This window comes from Apodemus sylvaticus, chromosome 9, assembly GCF_947179515.1.
Source record: "Apodemus sylvaticus chromosome 9, mApoSyl1.1, whole genome shotgun sequence".
NCBI lineage: Eukaryota > Metazoa > Chordata > Mammalia > Rodentia > Muridae > Apodemus > Apodemus sylvaticus.
The window spans coordinates 8,397,614-8,424,659 of record NC_067480.1 but is presented as its reverse complement, the minus strand read 5'-3'; the positions used below and the strand labels follow the sequence as shown (position 1 = coordinate 8,424,659).

Here is a 27,046-nt window from a genome sequence, read left to right as displayed (position 1 = left end):
GGGGTATCCAGGACATGCTGGTAAAGGAGAATTGGGTTCAGATGTTGCCATATTGCCTTGATTTCTGTTAGTGACGTTCCTGCGTTTGCCTTTTGCCATCTAGTTCTCACTGGTGTTAGTTGGTCTTGTCAATGCTGGACTCACCAGTGCAATCTGCCCCTTCCCAGGTAGCCTCTGGTGCACAGCTTACCTCCTGCACTGCCTGAAGACAGGGTGCTGTTGCCCAGGCTGTTCAGATCCTGAAGCAGGCACCTGAAGGCTCCTGCTGGGGCCTGCTGGATTCACCAGAGCACACCGACCTCTCTCCGCTGGCCGCCCAGAAGCCCCCATCGTATGTTATTGTTAACCTTCAAAGTACACAAGTAAGTTATAAACAATAAAAGGACTGGCAAGGTGGCCCAGAGGGATCCTCTGCATGAGCCTGGTGACCTGAAATGACCCAAGACTTTGTCCTGTGACCCTCACACGACACATAGACCCCCACCCACACTGTACACATGCACAATGAAAAGGAATAAAAGTTGAAAGTAATAGCAGCCTAGTAACTAAGTGTATAGGAGGACTTAGAGGGAAGGGAGGGAAGAGAGAAATATATTGCAGTTTCAAGAATTAAAAAGAGGAATACTGTGAAGAGAGATGCTTGAGATATTGATCTTAGACAGGAAGGTGTCTGGTTATATTTTTTACATTACATCGTTTCTCTACTGGGGATGCTTGTCCTTTGTGAGGAAGCAGTGAAATCTCCATAGCCAGGTAGTCGCACAGTCTCCCTCGTTTCTCTCTCAGCAACCGAGATGAAAATTCACAGGGTAGCCTAGCAGGTGATATATGCCTGCAATCCCAGCACTCATTCGGGGAGATGCCGGGGGATGATCAAGACTTTAAAACTTCCTAGCGAGCTCCAGGCAAGGTGTGGCTGCAATGCAAGACCTTATCTCAAAGAGGCAAACAAACAAAATCAGAATATAAATTTCCCCAGGCATTCCTGGCAAATAAAACAGTGATCGCCTTGCTCCCATGGAAAGTATAGACAGAGGGCTTGAAGGTCTGTTCTTTAAAGGAGACATACAAACTGCTAAAGGAAGATGAAGGAAGGCTACAAGACGAACGTGATCAGGGCTGTGAAGAACCTGAGGTTCTTTTTTTTAGATATAGTCTTCATTTACATTTCAAGTGTCCCATTTCCTGGTCCACCCCACCCCAACCCCCAAAACCTCCCCTCCCACCAAAGTCTCATAATTCATCTCCCCTCCCCCTGTTCCCCAATCAACCCTCTCCCACTTCCCTGTCCTGGTATTCTCCTACACTGCTGCATTGAGCCTTCCCAGGACCAAGGGCCTCTCCTCTCTCTGATGTGCATCAAGACCATCCTCTGCTGCCTATGCATCTGGAGCCATGGGTAACTCCATGTGTACTCTCTGGCTGATGGTTTTATCCCTGGGAGCTCTGGGAGTACTGGGTGGCTCATATTGTTGTTCCTCCTAGGGCACTGCAAAACCCTTCAGCTCCTTGGATCCTTTCTCTAGCTCCTCCATTGGGGACCCTGTGCTCAGTTCAATGGCTGGCTGAGAGTGTCCCCCTCTGCATTTTCATGCACTAGCAGAGCCTCCCCCCGGAGCTGGATATAGCAGAGGTGACAGCTATATCCAGCTCTGGTCAGCAGGTACTTGTGGGCATCAATAATAGTGTCTGGGTTTAGTAACTGTATATAGGATGGATCACTAGGTGAGGTAGTCTCTGGATGGTCTTTCCCTCAGACTCTGCTCCACACTTTGTCTTTGTATCTCCTTCTGTGGGTATTTTGTTCTCCCTTCTCGAAGGACCAGAGTATCCATACTTTGTTCTTCCTTCTTCTTGAGCATCATTTGATATGTGCATTGTGTCTTGGGTATTCCAAGCTTCTGGGCTAATATCCACTTATCAGTGAATGTGTACCATGTGTGTTCTTCTGTGATTGGGTTACCTCACCCAAGATGATATTTTCTAATTCCATCCATTTGTCTAAGAATTTTATGAATTCATTGTAACCACATGGTCATTTCATTAGATGCTGAAAAAGCATTTGACAAAATTCAGCATCCTTTCATGCTAACAGTCTTGGAAAGATCAGGAATTCAAGGCTCATACCTAAACATAGTAAAAGCAATGTACAGCAAACCAGTAGCCAACATCAAACTAAATGGAGAGAAACTTGAAGCAATCCCCCTAAAATCAGAGACTAGACAAGGCTGCCCTCTCTCTCCATATTTATTCAATATTGTACTTGAAGTTCTAGCTAGAGAAATTAGACAACATAAGGAGGTCAAAGGGATACAAATTGGAAAGGAAGAAGTCAAACTATCACTATTTGCAGATGATATGATAGTATACTTCAGTGACCCAAAAACTCCACCAGAGAACTCCTACAGCTGATGAACAACTTCAGCAATGTGGCCTGATAGAAAATTAACTCAATCAGTCACCTTCCTGTACTCAAAGGATAAACAGGCTGAGAAAGAAATTAGGGAAACGACACCCTTCACAGTAGTCACAAACAAGATAAAGTATCTTGGTGTGACTCTAACCAAAGATCTGTATGACAGGAACTTCCAGTCTCTGAAGAACCTCAGGGTCTTTTGTGGTTTTGTCGAGAAGGTGATATGGAGCAGCAGCTATGGAAAGGTAGAAGTAAAGACTTCGGAAACTTCAGGGCAAACAGTCGCGCGGCCTGGCTGTGCTGCCTTGGGGGATTTAGCCAAAGGAATTAAAACTAAGATCTGAAAGCATATTAGCACTGAAAGCATATTAGCACTCCTGTGAGCGTGAGACCTGTTACCTGCACCACCATATATGAATCTTAGTGACATGGTGGCAAGTGAATGAAGCCAGTCAGAGGGAAAGGCTACAATTATACCTATGTTACGATCAGGCACTGGCTTTGGAGACATCAAAACCAGCCTGATGCACAGATGTTATCATGACTCTGTAGGATTTCATGCAAAGTCCCGAATCAGTCATGTATGTCATACATGTATTATAGGCATGCAAAGGAAATATATATTTATGTATGTGCATATCTCTGTGTGTGTATATATACATATATGTGTATATATGTGTGTTGTATATAAGTATATATTATATATACACATATATTATTTATATATTTCCTGTCCAAATTATATATTATATATATTTAATTATAATTGAATATAATTATAATTTAATTATAATTATTATATATAATACATATATATTACATATATAATTTGGACAGGAAATCTAAATCTCTTCTCTTTTCTTTGCTGATATACTGTTATAAAGTTACAGGTTAGAATAACTTTAGCTCTCTAAATGCTTGAAAAACTGTATTATTTCTAGTTTATTGCTGTTTCTATATTTTACTTATATTTCATATATATGCTTATTCATTTCATACATGTTTATATAATTGACATGTTTACATATTTCATACATGTTTATATATTTTCATGTGTGTACATATATGTTATATATATGAAGGAGAAATGCGGGCAGTTTGGAGGGAGGAGGAGGACGGCCGTGGGGAGAGGACAAAGTGAGGCATGGAATGAGGATTATGGAACCACGGCGACATTTATGGATGAAATGTCACAGGAACCATCTCATCTGTCAGTTTCAAAAGAGGAAAGGAACAGCCAGGACAAAGAGTTAAACTCCGAATGACAGAGCAGGGTGGCAGTGCAAGAGGCGATGGATTTACAGACTCAGGAGTCCTGAGATCTTTCTGAGTTCAATGATTTATAAAGAATACAATGTATAGTAAAGGACAGATGTCCAAACTGTGGTGATGTGGCATTGGGTAAGTGTGTTTGCACTGAAAAGACAATAAAAATGGGAATTTCTCTACCTGAGTATGACCAGGTTTTTCTTGGCATTTTTGTTGTGTTTTTTGTTGTGTTTTTGTTTTGTTTGTTTGTTTGTTTGGGTCTTTTTTAATTCTTTCGAGACTGGATTTCACTGCATAGCCCTAGCTGTCTTGGAACTCACTCTGTAGGCCAGGTTGGCCTTGAACTCATGGAAATTCCCCTGCCTCTGCCACTGCCTGTCTGCCTCTCTGCCTCTCTGCCTTTCCACCTCTGCTCCCTGAGCGCTAGGATTAAAGTTGTGTGCTCCCAACAACCAGATGACTCTGATGGACAGAAGGTATAGAGAGAAGATGAAACTTTTAGGCCAGATAAAATACAAGAATAAACCATTCCCAAACACACTGGTGACCTTAATTCTGACATATGTAACATAGAACTTCTAAGCACATAATGAGTTATTTTTTATTAATGCACACCCATCAACTCCCTAATTAATTTGGACAGAAAGTTTAAACCTTTCTCCTTTCTTTGCTGATATACTGTTGAGGCGTGACAGGGTAGACTGTATCTGAGTGCTTTAGAAACAATGTATTATTTTTAGGTCGTGGTTCTTTTCCCTCTGTGTTAGACTCCAGATAACTGAACTAAATGAAATACTTTGAGTCGTCTGTGCTTCAAAATGTTGATTCATTAGGTTGATGAAATCTTTGTGTAAGTAAAGTACTTGAGATAATCCGTTTGTTATTTCATCCTATAGCAGGGCTCTCACCCTTCCGAAAGCTATGACCCTTTAATATAGTTCCTCATGATGTGACCCCAACCGTAAAATTATTTTTGTTGTTCCTTCTGGACTGTCATTTTGCTACTGTTACGAGTCATAATGTAAACATCTGTGTTTTCCAATGGCCTTAGGTGACAACTGTGAAAAGGTCATTTGACCCCCAAAGGGGTCACAGCCCCAGGTCGAGAGCCACTGCCCTGTAGGAGGCACACCTGGTATAATGAGAGCAAAATGGAGCTTTTGTTTAAACGGTGAACAGAGATGTCTAGGGAAGGCAACTCCACTTCCTGAGAAAAGTTGCAATATTTTCAAACTCTAAAAATATCCCAGTAACCCTTTGCCTAGTTAGTTTGGGTTTCATGAAAATCTTAAAATAAATTTAGAAGGACAGTTTCAGCTTTAAAATCTATAGCTCTTGTCTACATTTCACAGACTGTGTCTCGCTGAAGCAGTGTGGACAGAGATGGGAAAGCCTGCCCTTCATTTGCTGAGCACAGCACAGGCACATGGGCCACAGAATTTAGCTGTTAACTTAGCACTGGAGATGCAACTACAAATGGCGGTGGAGTCTTTTCTTCCATCACACTTACGGTTCCCACTTACTGCGGCCCACTCTGAGCTGAAAACACTCCCTTATGCCTCCCCTACCATCTTCAGAACTCTCTGCCAGCTCGAGCCTGCAGTAAGCAGAGAAAGAGAACCCAAAATGGCTCCTCCCGAGCTGCCTCCAGCGGCCCAGGCCAAAGGCATCTTCCTGGCACGTGGCATTGTCCCAGGACTTCTAGGCCCGCATTGAAGCTCTCCTGTAGGAAAACAGAGGGCATTCGCCAAAACCTAGAGAGCCAGCCAACCAGTCTCACACTGGATGCTATAGGTACTTTCTCAGAGAAATTTACAAGGATGGGGAATATGTTTAATGTTCCAAAACCTGACTTACAGACCAGATTATAGTGCACAGCTTCGTCTTGGGGAAGACGGCCACTGAGAAAAGGGGCTGCTCCCAAGTCAGCATCTGCTCTTGGTCCGGTAATAGCCATCCATCAAGCCCAGAAAGATGCTGTGACTGGCATCCGTAAAACAGAATTTCTTTTACTATCCTCCCTACTCTAAAACATGCACACATCTTCCAGCCTTCATTTGCGTTTTAATGTTAGCCGATTCTTATGCCCAGATCTTACAAAAATTTTTTGTGAATTATCTAATTATCTAATCATGTCTTTTAAAATTGGGATTTCTCTGTTTTATGGAGTCTTTCCTTATCAAAAATGAAGATACTGTATATTTTCTTCTAGTTATTGAATGGACTATTCAATGAGGAGCTTTGAATTTATTACATCTAGTTATGATGTGTGGTGATTCCATTTTTAAATGTCAAGTGGATAATTAATTACACACATCCGATTTATTGATGATTCTTTTCTCATCTCAAGATTCTCTGGCTGAGTGCTACATGTATCAAAGTGTCACTACGTACAGCATGTAGACATACTTGTGGCATGCATTTATGCATGTAATTCAGTGCACATGCTTGTACATGTGTGTGAGTGTGTATAGGGAAGTACACTACTTAAGGCAGAATGCTTGCCAGCTCCCGAATACTCTCAGCAGGGGTGAAGCAGAGAGCCAAGGCCTCTCTCACAGAACCACGACACGGAGAAGTGATTTTCTGGGATAAACTTTTCACAAAATATTAGCCACCAGCCACACACACAGGCAGGTCAGGTTTAGGGCACTGCACACAGACTGTTAGGTTAGACCAAGGCTCAGATGCACTTACTCTCCTTAACTATGTAAAAGTTGAGTCAAATGCAACATTCTCACTGGAGCTCTGTGCTTAGGCTACTGAGTGTTACTTTAAAAAAGAAAGAAACAACTAGAAGGAAACAAAATGGCACCACAAACTAAGAAAACCAGAATATTATAAAGTTATTAAAGAAACAAAAGGTGGTCTTTGACGAATAATAAAAATTGCTATCTAAACAATGGTGCATTTTAAATAACAGGTTATCAACATAAAAAGGCTTTGTAATTTTAAATTATATAAGATAATATTGCATTGGTGTGGTTTGAATTAAAATGGCCCCGTAAGCTCACATATTTGGATTAGGAAGGATGTCACTGGGGTGGGCTTTAAGGTTTCAAAAGACCAGGCCAGTCCCAGTGCTGCTCTCCCTTCCTGCTGCCTGCAGATCAGGATGTAGAACTCTCAGCTACTTCCCCAGGACCATGTCTGCCTGTGTGCAGCCATGTCCCCTACTGTGACAGCAATGAACTAAGCTTCTGAAACTGGGAGTCATCCCCCGGTGCAATACTTTCCTTTATAACAATAGGATGGTGACTAAGACAAACATGAAAGTCATCAGTATCCATGAAAATAATTATACATGTATGTGTATGTGTTATAATATATACACATATACACATACATAATCATATACATATACATAATCACATATACAAACACATACACATACATGATTATATACATATACACAGACACAGACACATACAAATATATATACACATACATAATCATAACCATAATATACATGATCATATACACATACATAATCATATACATACACATAAGTATACAGATATGTATACATAATCATATACATGTGCACATACACATGTACATCTGATTCTGGCCAAAAGCAATGTAGATGAGAAAGAGTTTATTTCACACACTTCCAGGGCATTGTCCTGGAGGGAGAAAAGTTGTGGCAGGAACTCCAGGCAGGAGGGACATGAAGTGGAAACCGTGGAGGGATTGTGCCTCCTGACTAACCAGGAACTTTATTAGACAGCCCAGGACCACCTGCCTGGAAGGCGCCCCACGGGTCTGCAGAAGGCACTACTGCAGGGGAAAGACAACCTCTGGGGCAGCACCTGGCCCAGTTCTTGAGATTAACAGGTAACCCGGCCCAGGAGACTACACCAATAATCACTTCCAATGACTTTCGTTCTATCTGTGAAGTTCAATCAGGGTCCCTCTTTTAAAAGTAATATTAGTGATTCTGTTCGTCTCAAGAATCACGGTAGTAAGGTAGTTTTTAGATTTGGCATTCGAGGCAAGTATGGCAGAGTCAGGAATGAAGTACAGTGAGTGAAAGCTAAGTGTGTGGGCATGGGCCCGAACCCCAAAATTGAGAGGCCTTAGTGTCTGGCCAACTGAAACTCTGTAGCAAGATATAACAATAGTGATGAGGATGATGATGATGATGATGATGATGATGTGATGATGATGTGATGATGATGTGATGATGATGTGATGATGATGATGATGTGATGATGATGATGATGTGATGATGATGATGATGTGATGATGATGATGATGTGATGATGATGATGATGTGATGATGATGATGATGTGATGATGATGATGATGATGTGATGATGATGATGATGATGTGATGATGATGATGTGGTGATGATGATGTGGTGATGATGATGATGATGATGATGATGATGTGATGATGATGATGATGATGTGATGATGATGATGATGATGTGATGATGATGATGTGGTGATGATGATGATGATGTGATGATGATGATGATGATGTGATGATGATGATGATGATGTGATGATGATGATGTGGTGATGATGATGTGGTGATGATGATGATGATGATGATGATGTGATGATGATGATGATGATGTGGTGATGATGATGATGATGATAGAGTAATTGAGGAGAAATTTCTTGATAGAAAAAGAGCAGGAGAGAAGGAGAGAAAAGGCAGGTGCTTAGAGGAATGGAGAAGAAAACTCCTTAGGAAAGAGCAGAAGGGAAGAGGAAACACATCCCACTATCGCCTTAGTCATCTTAAATTTGCAAGTTACGTGACTGGAACCAGAAACCTACTGAGCTTATTTTAGATATCAGTCATCTTACAATTACTGCTTTAAAAAAATTTTTATAAAATACTTACCCGGGAAAGTCTTTCCCAACTGAAAGCTGGTATTCATATTTAGATGTAAGCGTTTTGTGAAAAGTTGTTATTATAGGCAGAAGGCAGGGACGCTTAGAGAAATGTTATTCACTGAAATCAAAAGTTCATTACTTACAATTATCAGAGATTCTGGAGGAGAAATACTTCAGAAGAGTTAAGATGCTTGCCCCATCCAGTTCTGGCAGCTCTACTGACTTGTCCGTGAGGATATTATCCTGCTGCGGACTCTTACAGGAGCAGAACCCAATCAAAGCCGTTTTCCTCAGGTCAGAGGTAGCCGCATACAGACAGACTTCCGCAATAATTGTTGAATATGTGAAGATAATATCTGAGGCCCAGGAAATATCATATGTACTATAATCCTCTTCCTGAGACAAAAAAAAAATCAAATTGCACATTAGAGAACCAAGGTTCATTCTGCCAGACTTAGAAACTGAATGTATAGTATAACTGTAACAAAGATAACTTATTCAAATGTCATGCAGTTGTGGTAAAACTAATTAAAATTTCTAAATGTACTCATTAAACTTATTTTTGATGAGTATGTTTTATTTAAAAATAGTTCAGAAATATAAGTAACTAATAGATATGTTAAGTAGCAAGTATTCAATCTCTTTAGTGATCAATGAAAGATAAATTAATCTATTGCACCTCCTCCTGCTCCCATGGCAGATCAGAGACCCACTCCCTACCCCAGAGCCCTGCCTGTCTCCCAGGATGTCTGCCCTAACTAGGGACACAGGTGAGAACCCTGCCACAATACCCACACCAGTTGGAACCCCCACAGAGCCCACCAGGTGTGGGATCTGTCCCACTCTTCCGGTCTACACATCTGCCTGCACCTGTGGCAGATTAGCCTGCCTGCTCCCCCATCCCACAACCCTGCCTGTCTCCCAGAAGGACTGATCTAACCAGGGACTCAGGAGGCCTGCTCTAACCCAGGTCACATGGCTCCACCTGCCTCTGGGAGGCCTGTTCCAATCTGCGACACCCAGGCCAGAGACGACCAGATGGCAAAAGGCAAGATCAAGAACATAACCAACAGAAGCCAGTACAATTTGACACCATCAGAACCCAGTTCAACCACAGCCAGCCCTGGATACTCCAACACACCTGAAGAGCAAGATTCTGACCTAATATCCTATTTCATGGAGACAATAGAGGCCTTTAAGGAGGGTGTAAGTGATTCCCTTAAAGAAATACAAAAAAAAAAAAAAACACAAACAGGTAGAATTCCTTAAAGAGGAAAAAAGCCCTTAAAGAAATACAGGAAAATACAATCTACCAGGTAAAGGAATGGAACAAAATGGTTCAAAACCTAAAAATGGAAGTAGAAACAATAAATTAATCACAAATGGAGGCAACCCTGGAGATGGAAAACCTAGGAAAGAGGACAGGAACTACAGACACAAGCATCACCAACAGAATACAAGAGATAGAAGAGAGAATTTTAAGCACAGATGATACCATATGAAGCATTGACACATATACACAGTGTAAAAAGCTCCCAACAAAACATCAGGAAAATGCAGGACACAATGAAAAGACCAAACTTAAGAATAATAGGAATAGAAGAGAGTGAAGATTTCCAATTCAGAGGAACAGAAAACATCTTCAATAAAATCACAGAAGAAAACTTCCCTGACCTAAAGAAGGAGATGGCCAAAAATGTACAGGAAGCCTATAGAACACCAAATAAATGGAACCAGAAAAGAAAATCCTCCTGCCACCTAACAACCAAAACACTAAATGTACAGCACAAAGAAAGAATATTAAAAGCTGCAAGGGGGAAAGGCCAAGTAACATATAAAGGCAGATCTATCAGAATTGCATCAGACTTCACAGAAGCCAGAAGATCCTAGACAGATGTCTTGCAGACTCCAAGAGACCACAGATGCCAGCCCAGACTTCTCTACCCAGCAAAACTCTCAATCACCATTGATGGAGAAACCAAGAGAGTCCATGACAAAACCAAGTTTAAATAATATCTTTCTACTAATCCAGCCCTACCAGAGGAAAGTAGACGGAAAACTCCAATACAAGGAGGGAAACTACACCCAAGAAAACATAAGAAACTAATCACCTCACAACAAACCCAGAAAAAGAGAATCACATACATATAATACCACCTTCAACAACAAAATAACAGGAACTAAAAATCAATGGTCATTACTATCTCTCAACATCAATGGACTCAACTCCCGGAAGAAAAAAAAAAAAAAAGACACAGGCTAGGAGACTGGATACATTAGCAGGATCCATCATTCTGCTACATACAAGAAAACTGGAACCTGTTCTACCTGAAGACCCAGCTACACTGTTCCTGGGTAATATACTCAAAAGATATTCTTCCATACCCCAAGGATACATGCTCCACTATGCTCATAACAGCTTTATCCATAAAAGCCAGAAATTGGAAGCAACACAAATGTCACTCAACCAAAGAATGGATATAGAAAATGTGGTACATTTACACAATGGAATATTATTCAAATATTAAAAATGATGACATCATGAATTGTGCAGGCAAATGGATAGAACTAGAAAATATCATCCTGAGAGGTAGCCCACACCCAAATGACATGTACTCACTGATAAGTGGTTATTAGCCAAAAAGCTCAAAACACCCATGATGCACCCCACAGAACCAAAGAAGTTAAACAAGAAGGAAGGCACAAGTGAAGATGTTTCAATCCCACTTAGAAGGGGGAACAAAATAATCGTGAGGGACAGAGGGAGGGAGGGATCTGGGTGGAAGAGGGAAAATGGGCAGGATCAGGTGTCTGGGGAGACAGGAGAGAGGCCCAGACGGCCAGGAAAATGAGTGGAAATAAGCAGCTGCCATATTGCTTATATTCTAATGCTAATCTGGGTCACCAAAACTGCTTACAGGAGTGTCTGCAGATAGCTCTGGGAACCTGCCCCCAATTGGTTCTGATTGGTAAATAAAAATGCCAACAGGCAATAGCTGGAAAGAACAAACAGAGGAGGGTTTTTGGAATTTCCCCCAGCATCGCCATGCCTGAGAAGAGTGCAGGACCAAGAGGCATGGCCACAACGTGAAAGGAGCCAGGAGAGCATGACCCAGTTGGGCAGCCTTCTGGGTCCGGAGCAGCCAAGATAGGACACAGAACTTAGTAATAGCTCAGGATTAACCTCATGATGGTGACGCAGTGCCCAATGATTGAGCTGTTTAAGGTATAACAAAATATAAAGGGTGTGTGTGTGTGTGTGTGTGTGTGTGTGTGTGTGTGTGTGTGTGTGTATGTCTTCCATTCGGAATGTGAACCATTGAGGCAGGCAGCGAACCTGCCACCGGGGTTTATTAATTGTGTATTTAATTCAACAGATACCTGCTCCGCAGCATTCGGCTTGTGGGGAGCCACCAATAAACTCGGCAGTAGACTACGCTGTTTGGGGGTTCTATGGGAGCCCTTTGGCTGACAACTCAACTAGACGTAACCCATTCCTGGTACTGTAGGACTCCCTTAGTGCATTTTCTTCTATTATTTGGTGACTTTATATTTCAAACACACATACACACTCACATACACACACACACACACACAATCAAAAACCTACATGTTTTGTTTATATGTTATAGTTTCACATTTTGTATTTTGTGTTTTTATGGGTTTACTTATGTGTATTACGTTTCTTGCGTACTTTCTTTGAGGGTGATTTTTTGTTTTGTTTTGTTTGGGTTGGTTGGTTGGTTGGTTGGTTGGTTGGTTGGCTGGTTGGCTGGTTAGTTGGTTGGATGGTTGGATGGTTGTTTGGTTGGTTGTTGGTTGGTTGGTTAGTGGGCTTTAGTTTGTTTGCTTTCTAAAGAGAAAGAGTGTGTCATTGGGTGAGTAGGGAAGTGGGAAGTATTTGAAAGGACTTGGGGAAGGGAAAACCATAATCAGAATATATTGTATAAATTTGTATTTTCAGTTAAAAAAGGAAAAATCAAAGATAAAGAGGAAAGAGAAAATGACATAAATAGAAAGGGAGGGGTAAGAGAGGGAGAACAATTAGTGTGGATACGACCGTGACTCACCGCATTCATCTATGAAATGGTTTAAAAAGTAAAAATTAAAAAGGATTCTAGTTCAATATAGTTAACTGTTAAAAATCAGAAACAAACTTAATAGTCAACAACACAGGATGAAATGATCCCCTTTCCACTAAAATGTGAAATTTCAAACACACTTATAAATGCTATCATAAATAATTTACATACAAAAGAAACCACACACCAAAATTAGCCACATCCAAATCTATATATCTTACTGAGCTTCCATATGGTTAGAACGGCTGTTGGGAATTGGAGCTGGATAGCCTCACGCTGAATTTTACACTTTCTCCATCACATGTGGAACCTGACAAATAATGTGTGTGTGTGTGTGTGTGTGTGTGTGTGTGTGTGTGTGTGTGTGTAAACAGATACACACATGGTTACAGTATAACATTCAGGAAGGAAGAAGGAGGAAGGATAAATATCAAGAGATGAGTTAGGGGCTGAGTTCGGGTGACAATCTCAGAAAAAGGACATGATGCTTATTTGTTTTCTGGTTTTAACTCTGCTGTGCGGTTTTTGTTTTCTAGTGGCAAAAGTTAATACACATAACAGGAAAACATTTGTGATAAATAGTGACATTATGGTAAAGAGAATTCACTTTTATATTTAATTAGAATTATTATCAATTTATACACATCAGGTGCTCAAATGTGACACGTAATTTGCGTAACGGTGAGAACAGAGCATGTTCTGTTCCTGTCCATTTTCACATCGACACTGCAAGGTGTTACCTGGTTCTGAGCAGATAGGACACTCTTGAGGAAATCTGCCATCAGGTCCATCAGTGTTTTCAAACAGGCCATGTTCAACTTAGCAGCTTCCCCCAGGACCAACAAAGCCAGAACTGAATCCAACCTAAATCACAGACAAGTGATAAAGACTTTAGTAAATAATGAAAATAATCCTTCTTAATGAAAAAGCATTGAAGCCAAAGGAAACAGGGGTTTCTATTGTCAGAAATATTTATTGTCAATATTGAAAGATTCTGACTGGCATGAATTATAATAAAAATCTATTTAAAAAAGTGATACATTGGGAATACAAATGAATTTAAGATACTAGGTTGGCAGAGTTGGGGTCACAAGCACCCTGAACCATTCCTGTCTCTTCCTACTCCTGCATGACACAGCAGTCCAAGGCTGTGGCTCCCAGGAGTACCCTTGAGTCATTACAAGGCCTTTCTTATCTGAATCATCAAATGATTCAACAGGGTCAATTTGAGGAGGGTTTTCTTTCCATAACAGACCATGTTGGTAAATATTCCAAAACCTCGGTATTCTGTTGTGTTTTTGAAAAGTGAAATATCTCGAAATAAACTGTATGTTTCACAGAGAAAGAATAAGACCACGGGCCGGTTTTTTTAAAATGCTATGTAAGTGGGAATTTACACTGAAAGTCGCTCACCATTATTGTTCATACATAAGGAGGTTTTCAAGAAATTATGCATTTCAGGACCGTGTTTTTTCAGTCTTTAGGTGCTTAATAGACTTAGCATCCAGGGTATTTAACAAGTGTGTCTGAACCTCACTGCTGGGCTGTACAGGGGATTCAGTTTAGGTTCATTCATCACGAAAACACTGCAAACACTCAGTGAATCGAGGGAATTAAGCCAGGCTAAGGAAGACAAACACACAAATTTTCCTTTTATTCTGAATCTATATGCCGTCCCTCCTTCAAGGGCAAAGGAAGAGGGGCATAGAACGGACCCCCTATGGGGAAAGGACTGAAGCCTGCCGGAAGGGGGGCAAAAGGACTGGGAGAGAGAGCAGAGGAGCAGTGGATATGATCAAAGTCCATTCTGTGCTTGTATGAAAATCCCACAGCAGAACCCATTCCTTCCTGCAGTTAATAAATGCTAATAAACAGGTAATGAGAGGTAGAGAGGCATGCCTTCTAGGAGATAAAGGCCATTCTAAATACACTGACAGAGCTCTACAGATCTCAGGGCCTTTCACACTAATTGTCCTGCTTGGTTTAAGCTCGACAGCTTTGGGTTCATTTCAGATTTTTCAAATGCTTTTCTCTTTACCATGGCGGACTCTCCGCGCGGAGACGCCTGAGACACGCGTGCACACACACGCTCTGGTGCTCGGTTCACTGTAACGACATCTCCTCTGGCATCTCAGATTGCTTTACAGTTCTTTCTTTTCTAAGTGGTTTCTTAAGAGTTTCAACACTAAACCTCCCCGTGGTGGGTGCCGATGGCTGCCTGTGTTAGAGAGCCCGGGTTTCCGCTCAAGATGACAAGATGCTTGGCACAGATTGTTCCCTCGGCATGGAATGTTGTGTCTCTTGGATGTAATATATGAGTAGGCTTGTCAAAAATGACAGATCTATATAAAAATATACTGAGATTATATCTAAGTACATATTATATCTACATTGTAGCGTAATACGTTTGACTTGAAATTAACTTAGAGATTGAAAACACTGTGTGACGTTGGTTTGGTTTGAGTTAGAAATAAAATTATGTCACTAGGTGGGGTGACGCACACCTGTAATCCCACCACTTGATAAATTGAGGCAGGAGGAATACAAAGTCACAGCCAGTCCAGGTTATAGAATGGGACTGTTTCGAGACAAAACACAGGAGGAAGCATACAAAAAAAAAAAAAGAAGTTCCTAGGCTATTTTTTTCTGGTTAATAATAATATAATACTTTTTTTTAAAAAGAGGACTTTCATTTCTTTCACTGATCCTTTTCCTCCTGCCTGGAATGCATACTAATACCAGAATTTGAACTTCCACGGTGTAGTGACAACTCTGAAAATCATATGCTGAGCATAACAGATCAGGAGTCAGACAGAGGGCCTAAACATCCATGTCATGGCGCTCTGCCGGTCCTGCGCGACAGCTGAAGCCCCCCTCTCTGGCCATGGAATATAGCTGGATTCCTCTCACACAAAGAATCCCAACCTGACTCGAAGAGCAGAGACAATGGACTTCCAAGTCAGAAATGCTGCAGAGAACTTCCGCTCTGCTGCTGAGTAAATGCTGTTAACAGCCCGAGCATCTGCCTTCCGCCATTTCCCGCCTAGCTCGGTCTTATTTACCATACAAATAAATAAGTAGCAAAATCTGATAATCGTGGGTCATTACCAACTTGAAATAGCTGGGTTCAAGTGCTGAACTGAGTTGAATTACTGGTTCTCCAGTGGTAAAAGGTTACGAGTTTGTAAACTTTCCAGGTAAAGTCTTGGAGTGGCTGAGGGGCGTTCAGTGACCTCTGGGAGGAATGACCCGCTCCCACTCACCACGCATGCTCCATAGGCAGGCTAAGGCCCGCAGAAGAAGAGTTCAGAAGCTTCCCCCACCCTGCCCTGCCTCTGAGAACATCATACCTCCTCAGTCTCTCTTCTGTTGTCTTTTATGTCTGGCAAGTTGTATCTAAACTAGGGCACGCTCACCGAGCTGTGGATTGGAAAACACCTCAGTGCCTGCCAGCCACTTAGAGCAGAAAAATGCTTCCTAGCCGGAAGCACACTATTTTCCATCATTGCTGTTGACTGCAAGACCTTCTATAAGCAACACTGCTCCTGCCAAGAGTAGACTAGATGCATCAATACATGGGAGCTGAAATTTGTTAGAAGTTAGAATTAAAAATCAGTGCGCACAGAGACAAGAGCTGGAGCTGGTCGGGCTGAACCCTCTCACGCACCGCTTCCGCCTTCTCGGACTCGTTGAAAATGCAGAAAAGGTTCAGTTGCCAGCAACTTGATTTTACAAAGCTTTGAAACTAAACAGGGACCACATAAGGTAAAGGTATTGTGCCTTCCCCCTAACTGTATAAACAAAGAGACTGATCCAGGCTTCACAACGACACCCACACACATCTGTAAAGAAGTGAGACCATCAGCCGCTGAGAGTTCTAGGTTCCGTTTGTTCCTCCGAATAACCAAATGTATCAATGAGTGGGTTGCTCTTTTGGAGAAATGGAATTAAAAAGTCTCCAATTGGTTATATTTGTAGAGGTTAATGCAACCTTGTCATAAATATTCCAGAAAGCACTGGCTATTATCAAAATCCCAACAACCTTGAAATCCAACTATGAAAAAGGTCACTCACACAGCAACTTATAGGGGACGGCACACGCCATAAAGTTGGTAGACCTGGATTATGAGACACACTGGGGGATAACCACCCACAACAGTCTGTGTCCAAAAGAAAAAAGAAAAAAGAAAAGAAAAATATTGCAGGAAAAAATAACCGCGTTTGTCTTCAAGTTTGTCCTGTGAGTCACAGGATCGGGGGAAATATAATCCTTTACCTTAGGATGCTGGGTTGAAAAAAACAACTATCCAGAATCTTAATTCTGTGCTGCATTTTACCTATCATTCATCTCTTCATTTTTCTTCTGAGTTAGTTATATTCAAACAATAAAAAGTCCTTAGAGGTACGAGGAGAGGAAATAAGGAGAAGTTACGCCATGGGACTGCAGGCGTGGGCTTTCTCGTGGGTAAACCACGGAGGTGAGATCACATGGCCATCCTGGACGATTGCAGTGGTGGGGCCCAGTCTTCAGCTACTCAGAACCAGGACATTAACCGCTGTCAGCATAGATACCTTACCTTAAAATGTCAGTTTTCATGGCTGTCTTCTCACTCTGAGATATGTAAAGTGAAAAACTGGATGAACAGAAGTATACTATGACAAGGACTGAAAGTACTATCAGTCCGCTTTTTCAAAGAAGGCCGTAAGGATACGGCTTAGAGGATAAGGAACTGGCCACCCGAGTATGAGGAGTTCTAATCCCCCAACTCCATGCCCCCAGCTGGATCCATGTGACTTGGAATGCATTTGTAATCCCAGGGATTCCCCTGACAAGATGGGAGGCAGAGGCAGGGGGTTTCCCCAACAGCATGCATGATGAAAAGCAAATATATCGTTTAAGTAGATTCTTTAGTAAAATTCTTTAAGTATAAAGTACTTTTAAATAATTAGTTTAATGCCAAAAAGAAACAGACCGTAGAATAGGGTTATTATAAATTATTAGTCTGGTCTTCATTGTCGATGGGTATGCTGTGCTTTATCACGGATTTGACCCTTAGTCTACAGAATGCGCTTCTCTTGAGCTGCCTAGATTTTTTATATTTGAAAGAGACGACTACATGAAAATTCTGCCCTTGGTCCTGTCTTCTGAAAGGGTTTCTTTCACTGGATTACAGAGTTTCTTCATTTTTTAAGAAGGCCAGAGACATTGTCTGGAAGCGATGGCTACATTCGTCAGGCACACCGCCACTGGTTCCGCCTCTCTGCCATCCCCTGGTCCCCTGGGCTGCTTCCGGCTGACTGTGTGGCTAACAGCAGTGAGTCCGGCCATGGGATCTTTCATTTCTGCTCTTATTGGTTTTCCAATATCACGGTAGGTTGTGCACCATTGCCTAGGCTGCAGCTCCCGTGTCGCGGAAAGCCATCCCTTAGTAAATACTGTCAGGCTGAAGAGGGATGCAGTCGCATTTATGTTGTGATCCCGGCAGCGTGCAACACGCTATTGAGGGAGAGATTTATATCCAAGAGGCCGGTTAGGAAATGACACTTGCAGCTGATGTTAGGACTTAGCAAGGAGGCTGTGAAAGGGGGAACAGACAGCATGGGGAGCACGTGGGAACAGAGCGAGGGAGCACGTGGGAACAGAGAGGAGAGCACATGGGAACAGAGAGGGGGAGCACGTGGGAACAGAGAGGAGAGCACATGGGAACAGAGAGGGGGAGCACGTGGGAACAGAGAGGAGAGCACGTGGGAACAGAGAGGGGGAGCATGTGGGAACAGAGGGGGGAGCACGTGGGAACAGAGAGGGGGAGCACGTGGGAACAGAGAGGGGGAGCACGTGGGAACAGAGAAGAGAGCACATGGGAACAGAGAGGGGGAGCATGTGGGAACAGAGGGGAGAGCACTGGGAACAGAGAGGGGGAGCACGTGGGAACAGAGGGGAGAGCACGTGGGAACAGAGAGGGGGAGCACGTGAGAACAGAGAGGGGAGCACGTGGGAACAGAGCGAGGGAGCACGTGGGAACAGAGAGGAGAGCACATGGGAACAGAGAGGGGGAGCACGTGGGAACAGAGGGGAGAGCACGTGGGAACAGAGAGGGGGAGCACGTGGGAACAGAGAGGAGAGCACATGGGAACAGAGAGGGGGAGCACGTGGGAACAGAGAGGAGAGCACGTGGGAACAGAGAGGGGGAGCATGTGGGAACAGAGGGGGGAGCACGTGGGAACAGAGAGGGGGAGCACGTGGGAACAGAGAGGGGGAGCACGTGGGAACAGAGAAGAGAGCACATGGGAACAGAGAGGGGGAGCATGTGGGAACAGAGGGGAGAGCACTGGGAACAGAGAGGGGGAGCACGTGGGAACAGAGAGGGGAGCACGTGGGAACAGAGAGGAGAGCACGTGGGAACAGAGAGGGGGAGCATGTGGGAGAGAGAGGGGGAGCACGTGGGAACAGAGAGGAGAGCACGTGGGAACAGAGAGGGGGAGCACGTGGGAACAGAGGGGAAAGCACATGGGAACAGAGGGGGAGAGTACGTGAGAACAGAGAGGGGGAGCACGTGGGAACAGAGGGGAGAGCACGTGGGAACAGAGAGGGGGAGCACGTGGGAACAGAGGGGAGAGCACATAGGAACAGGAGGAGCACGTAGGAGCTGCAACTGATGTGTTTGCAGCCTGTTTAGACACTAGGTTAGGAAAGGGAGATGGGATAGAAATAGAGGCAGGCTGATTTCTATGAGTTCGAGGCCAGCTTGGTCTACCTGGTGAACTCAGAGCAAGCTGAGGCTATATAGTGAGCAGAGAGGAGGGAAGAGGCAGGGATAGGAGGGTAGGAAGAGAAGGGGAGGATGAAGCAATCTGATTAATTCATGAAGAGATGCACTGAAGTACAAATCTCACTAGCTGAGGAAAATCCGTTCAAATTTGAGTTAGACGTCAGTAGGGGAGGATTGTCTTACTTAAACGTCTCAGAAATTTTTTAAGAAGTTCAGAATACATATACATACAATTAACATTATACAGACTGAGCAGGATGTATTTAAATATTCTATTATATATTGTATATATACACATATATAACAACAATTAGGAGGGTCTTGATTTGAAAGAAGGAAGAGGGTTATGTGGGAGGGCTTCCAGGGAGGAAACAGAAGGGATAAATGATAGCTCTTTTCTAATTGGTCAACAAACTGCTCATCAGTGTTCAGTGACTCACTGAAACTGGCACAGGTAATAAGCCATCCAAAATGGAGGTCTCCTGACTTAGGCTGAGCATTGCGTGCTGATGGGGTGATACATAAATGTATATTTCCCACTAGAAGATTAAATGCTTACAAACAGTGAGAAGGATCTATAGATCTATGAGGAATGAGATGTGAACCAAGAAAAATCAGCAAAGTAGAAGCCTGGGACCTCACACACAGTTACCACAGCTCATGAAGAATGAAGACAGTACCACAGCTATTGTTTAAATGCTTCCAGTGAGACATGCCCAGGAATGCTGGAGTTGCCAGGGCTGAGGGATTCAGACAAAGGACAGCAGTGACCTGGCAGGAAAGTGCAGGATCTATTGTACCCCAAGGCCTGATTCTTTATTTCAAGGCAGTCACAAACACTCTCTAAAGTCTAACAAACATTTGCCACGTTGATGCGGTTTTAAATCATCGGGGCTTTTTTTAATGCATACATGGCCATATGAGCTGGATATCTGGGCATATGAGCTGGACACCTGGACACATAAACTGCTAGCTTGCTTTGGGAGGTGGGTAGTGGGCTTTTATGTGATGACACTCCTCTGAAATGTCATGTGACATTTCTCAGCTGTCTTTGTAGGCCAGCAATTCAATTAGACATATATATTTTTTCATGTTAGATTTGAAAGCCTTTGGGGTTGGCTTGAGCTAGCTCTCCAAAGCAAATGGGGCACTCTAGGAAAGGCCACCCTGCAGGGCAGAACACAGAGTCTACAACAGCATGTGAAATTTAGTCTGCCCTCCAGCAGGCTGCCCACCTCCAGCTGCGTGGCGGCTTGGGGGAGGGGAGGAGAAGCTGCATCCTCCTCTCCTCTGACTGCCCCTTGTGTTTTATACGGAGTTGGCTTGGGGACAACCTTTCCTCTTGGGACATCATAGTCCCAGCAAGGCTGCTCTAATTCTGTAATAGATTGTGTGTGTGTGTGTGTGTGTGTGTGTGTCCTCTCATAGATCAGACCCTGTCTATTTTCAGACTTAAAAACTGATGTTTTTGTTTCCTTTTGTGTTATAGGAACTCTGAAAATGTGGTTATAAGAAATGGGGCTATGTAACAGGGAGATAAATGGGTCAGCTACAGACCAACCAATCAGAATGAGCACATGAGAATTACATATCCGTATGCACATATTTGGCCACCATGAATGAAACTTCATTGAGTATCTTAAGTTGTCTTTCATTGCATTAGATATCTCAGCATTATTCATCATTGTGTTGTCTCTGATACCCACAGGAGCTGACATCGCTCCAGTTGTTCCTCTTGACCCTCACTGGTGTCATAGTTTGGAGGCTAAGAAAAGGTATCTTTCCTCTGGTGTCTGTCGGTCAAGAAAATCTTGACAGAGCCCACTTCTCACCAGCCCTTTCAGTATCTCGATTTATTATAAATATGTTGTTTGCTTTCCCAGTCTCCGCATTACCCTCAGGTACATCATAGAATATACCATGAAGATGACAGAAAAGAATCCCTAGAAGGCATAAAGATGTTTCTGCTGAGGTTCCAATAATTAGATCGCTGTTTTGTTTTATCTGGATTGATGGCCTCTTGGCTATCTGTACATGCTGCTGTGTAAGTCCTCTAAACACCCTAGTAAGAAAAGTTACTTTTATATTAACTGTGATGCTATCCTGAACAGATTTAGTGCAAGCTTAAAATTTTAGTCAACTTCTTTGTGGTGGTTTGAACTGGAATGGCCCATGTACACTCTGCTGTTTCAATGCTTGGCTCACGGGAAGTGGCTCTATTAGGAGGCATGGCCTTGTTGGAGTATGAGTGGCCTTGTTGGAGTAGGAGTGGCCTTGTTGGAGTAGGAGTGGCCTTGTTGGAGTAGGAGTGGCCTTGCTGGAGTAGGAGTGGCCTTGTTGGAGTAGGAGTGGCCTTGTTGGAGTAGGAGTAGCCTTGTTGGAGTAGGAGTGCCCTTGTTGGAGTAGGAGTGGCCTTGCTGGAGTAGGAGTGGCCTTGCTGGAGTAGGAGTGGCCTTGCTGGAGTAGGAGTGGCCTTGCTGGAGGAAGTGTGTCACTATGAGGGCGGGCTTTTCAGGTGTCATAAACTCAAGCCAGTTCTCTTCCTGCTGCCTATAGATCCAGATACAGAACTTCTCAGCACCATATCTGCCTGGATCCTGCCATGCTCCAAAGAGAAATGGAAGAAGGAAGGAGAGGAGGATAAAGGGAATGGAGAGAGGGAGGAAAGAGAAGAAGAGAGAAATCATATGTGGAAAAATAGTGTGCATCTGATGAATTAATATCTAATGGACTGAACCTCTGAACTGTAAGCCAGCTCCAATTAAACATTGTCCTTTATAAGAGTTGCTGTGAGCATTGTGCCTCTTCACAGCAATGGAACACTGACTGAGACACTTTTAAAGATAACCTTACATTTATGTAATGTGTGTGTGTGTGTGTGTGTGTGTGTGTGTGTGTGCTCTCATGCCTGTGTGCCTCCATATATACAGGCACGTGTGTGCAGGTGAGAGGGCAGTTTTCAGGAGTTGATTCTCATCTTCTACCATGCATGTTGTAGGATTTAAACTCAGGTCTTCAGGCTTAGTGGCAAACAAGACCACACTCTCAATAGTCTGTCTCGAACATCAGTTGACTAGAATGGTGTATTAATTTTTCTAATGAAAGATTACTTTCTTAAAATGAAAAGAGAAACACAAGAAACAGTATCAAAATGATTTGGCAATATTCTGATGATTGTTGTGCCCTTCCTCGTATTTGCACTGTTGACCACTTGACCAGTACACCCCTCTACTCAGCATTGTGTGCGCTTGTCCCACCTGGCTAGATGATTCTCACATCCTCCCGAAGAAAAGTAGAGCTTCAGATGACCCAGGCAGTTACCAGGTGACAGTGCAGTGATGTCCTGGGAAATGTCCTCTACTGGGACACTTGGAACCTTGTTCTAGGCTCTAGCAAACATATTAAACTGACTTCAGTTTCATTTTAAAAACAACAACACTTTGTATTGTCTGTAATCCCAAATGTGTGAAGTGCCTGGTTCTTAAAGGCCTTAAGCATAAGTGGTCAGCAAATTAATTAAATTAAATATCTGTTGATACAACATTTAAAAATGGTTAAACAATTTACCTTAAGTCTGAGGCAGGAGGGACCACCATGAGTTCAAGGCCAGCCTAGATCACACAATAAATTCAAATCTAAACTGAGCCACATGGGGCTCTGTCAAAGAGAGATGGAAGAAGGAAGGAGAGGAGGATTAAAGGGAATGGGGAGAGGGAGAAAAGAGAAGAAGAGAGAATTCATATGTGAAAAAATAGTATGCATCTGATGAATTAATATCTAAGGTAAATAAGGATCTCAAAAAATCCAAGAGCAAGCAAGCAAATAACCCAATTTAAAAGACAAAGGCCTTGACTCAATAGTTCTGAAAGGACCCCACACAGACAGCTCACAATTGCATGAACTATGTTCTACTTCACTAATAATTAAAGTAATAAAGATTGAAACCACATATTTATTACCGTGGGTATGACCTACTACCTCAAACCTGTTACCACAGGTGTGAACTCTCACCTCATACCTGTTACAGTGGGTATGAACTCTTACCTCATACCTGTTACCATGGATGTAAATTCTCACCTTGCATCCTGTTACCATGGGTGTGAACTCTCATCTCACACCCGTTACTGTGGGTGTGAACTCTCTCATCTCACACCTGTTACTGTGGGTGTGAACTCTCACCTCACACATCTTTCTGTGGGTATGTGCACGGAAATTGAAGGTAATTGTGAGGGAAGAGAACTCTTGGTAGGTTGGAATGTAAGTGAAACCAACAAGAACGTTTGAAAACACCTCAAAAGATTCTAAATGGGATACCCTTTAACCCATGACCTCCCTTCTGATTAAGCATCCAATGGAACTGAAATCAGAATGCTGAGTACCTGTCACGTTTTTCCTCAGAAGCAATTCACCCTAAGCACTGACAGATGGACTTTATGTCACACAGAACACTATTCAGCCCTCAGCCCAGAGAAAATGGAGCTTGCCTTTAGTGACAACATGGGTAAACTTGGGGAATACCGTGCTAAGCGCATAGGATAGTAAAGGAAGGTAAATATCGCATGGCCTCCCACGTGAAATCCAAACTCTTAGAAATCTAATGGGAAGTTAATCTGAGGCCTGGAAGGAGGACAAACCCTGTACAGAAGAAGGAACCATCAAACAGTGGGATGGACTTCTAGCGAGCCACATGGGTGGTAACCACCATCAACACATCATGTGTTCAAAATGTAGAGACATAGGTTTTAAGATTCTCACCAAGAACAAACAAGTATAAGAGGTGGTAGGTATGTTAGTTAACTTGAGCTCACACACACACACACACACACACACACACACACTAAACAATACACTGAACCCTACAAATATGGATAATTATTCCCGGTCAATCTATAAAACTTAAGGTCTTCCTTCCACTGTACCAGCCTGCTTTCGGGTGGCATCTACGTTCCTTCTTAAATTAACACGTGAACTAGAACCCTTGCTGAGATTAAATTGACTTGTATGTTCCTTGAAAAGTGCAAAGAAATAGCATCAGTACATTCATTTCGAAAAATGTGATAGATGGTCTCATGGCTGAGATTTAACAACATGAGAAATAAGGAATGTTTTAAACACAGGAATGGATTTCTTATCTCTAACACGTTTCATTTAATAGAGACAAACCGCACAGAGCCGCCAGCAAAGCAGGACAACAGAGGTGCAACAATTCATCTGTGGGGCCGGCATAACGTATGTGCATGGCTTTTGTCTTTGGAGCTGAGACTATAAAGTGTATTCTTAGTCAACTGAGCTGTGATTAACATTTCGGCGCTAAGGTCTCCGGGAGTCACTCTGGATTTATAGGATTGCCCTTACCAGCATTTCGTCCGAAGCTGCATTTTGTGGAAGAGGAGGTGGTCAAGCACTTCACTCAGCTGAGGACGATTGTGCTGAACGCAGGACCAAGCGGCCACGCTGTGCCAGAGCAGGTGGTTGACTTCATAGCCCCTCTTATCCAGCTGCAAATGATTCTGAAATTACATTATGGAGGTTGATATGCCAAAGAGTTCTTTGACTTGCACAGACTTGAGAATACATTTTAAATGTGCAAATCAAAATGAATATTCACGTGCATTTTATGTTTTTCTATGTAGAGTCATTTAAAGGTGTTTTTAGGTGTGGATAGTTGATATAAGCCTGATAGTTACACAAAATTTTTAGACAAGTCCCTGTGTTCAATGAATCAGTCTACAGTAAGACAAAAATGCCAAAACCTCTCAAGGACCACTGTTGGATGCACTATTCTTGGCCTCTGTGTGTTTCCCTTCTTCACAACACCTGATCAAGAGGCAACAGGGAAAGTTTTAACAAACTCTGAAATGTGGATTTCTCTGCATTAACAACCAAATGTGTGCCTCAAAGAGTACAGCCAATGCCTGTTAAGCACGTGGGTGTTTTAACTACAAATTCAGAGACTAAGAAGTTTTTCCTTTGTTTTCTTCAAGTATTCCCTAACAGCTTCATTAAATAATTGATATACTTCAGTGACCTGCATTTCATAGCAACATAGTAAGCTCACCCCCACCCCACCCTGCCCCCAACTCCACCCTGCCCCAGCTCCACCCCACCCCGCCCCACCCTCGCCCCTGCCCCAAAGGTACACTGGCAGTTCACTTTCCATACTGGTAAGAAACACTTTACGTCTGAAGGGCTTCATTGTCCTTGGTTATTATATAAAATAGCAAAGCTAAAATCTAAAGATAGGCTTCATGTTGCATCCTCTTTAAAAAAAAAGCCGGAGGCTCATACAAAATTTCAAATTAAAACCTCTCAAGTTTCTAGTAAGCAATTTAGCTCTGTTCTTTGGCTGTGTACTGATTTTTTTTTCCATGTCAGGGATAGTTAGATGCTGGAGAGAATTGCTAGAGTCAAGGTCTGCGGGAGCCCACTGGCCCTGGGAGCAGTAATTCAGAAAAGAAACTATAAACAAAGCCATGTTTGGGGTGTTACGGTATTCCACAGGGGAGCTGTCTTCTTTGATAATGTGAGGCATTGGACTGAGACATGCTGACTTTGGTAAATGCTCAGATAACTCAATTTTCTGCTTTGCAGTGGAGCCGGGTCAAAAAGTAAAAGCCGTATAAATGAGATTGTCTCAGGAAGCCCTCAGCATCTCAGCCTGTATGTCTGGTGGTCTTCAAGTTTCAAACTTAGTTTACAAAAACAGGGATATAGATGTGTTTTAAATTTCTGAGATGGCCTGACCAATCAATTTAAAACAATACTTTTCTATGTCATAGACACTATATGGCTACAAAGACTACTAAGTTAGGTAAATAAATATCCGTGCTAACACATGGTAAAACATTACGAGGTGAGCTGTGCGACCGAGAGCCACAGTCCTGGTACCCAGTAAAAGAGAGGCTGGAACAGGGGGTGTCAAACTTGAAGCTAACATTCAGGAAATTTAGAAAGATGCTGTCTCAAAATAGCAAGCCACAAGGAAACAGTCCAGGTGAAGATTAGGAACAAGATTTTCGTTTTATTTCAATTTTATATGATGTTGTTTTTTACACATAATGGAGAATGAGAAAAGGTGGCCTCTGCTGTTGACAACTGATTTGACACCTCTTATTACAGTCTGGCCTGATACAGTTGGCTCATTTTGATTTGCTCGGTACAAGCACAAACTACATGTCCCGGGTACTACCCCAAGACTATGATGGTTTTCTTTTTTCTTTTAAAATTGGTTATTTTATTTATTTGCATTCCAAATGTTATCCCCCTTCCTGGTTTCCCCTCTGCAAAACCCCCATCCCATCCTCCCTCCCCTTTGCCTCTATGAGTGTGTTCCCCAATACCACTCCCTATTCTCACTTCACCACTCTAGAGTCCAGTACATTGAGGTATCAAGCCTCCACAGGACCAAAGGCCTCCCCTCCCATCGATGCCGGATAAGGCCATCCTCTGCTACATATGTAGCTGGAGCCATGGCTCCCTGCATGTGTACTCTTTGGTTTACGGTTTAGTCCCTAGACTACGGTTTTTAAAAGCTATTTACTAATACTTATTCTTTAGCACAGACAGGAAGGAAGCTGCTATGTCACCCACAAAATATCGAGTCAAAGAACCACCCCTAGTTTTCAATAGGAGAATCTAAAGAGAACGCCTATTTTCTC

General features: G+C 42.7%; 1 protein-coding gene across 2 annotated transcripts in view; it reads right to left on the bottom strand.

Annotated features, from left to right (window-relative positions):
• Tmem232 (transmembrane protein 232) overlaps window positions 1-27,046 on the bottom strand; it is a 228,400-nt gene that overhangs the window by 153,110 nt on the left and 48,244 nt on the right. For both annotated transcript variants that reach the window (XM_052193337.1, XM_052193338.1), the window contains exons 7-9: window positions 24,744-24,898; window positions 13,359-13,482; window positions 8,680-8,932 (exon numbers count right to left, since the gene is read on the bottom strand). In XM_052193337.1, the coding sequence (XP_052049297.1) occupies window positions 8,680-8,932; window positions 13,359-13,482; window positions 24,744-24,898 (532 nt within the window). The remainder of the gene's footprint in view (window positions 1-8,679; window positions 8,933-13,358; window positions 13,483-24,743; window positions 24,899-27,046) is intronic.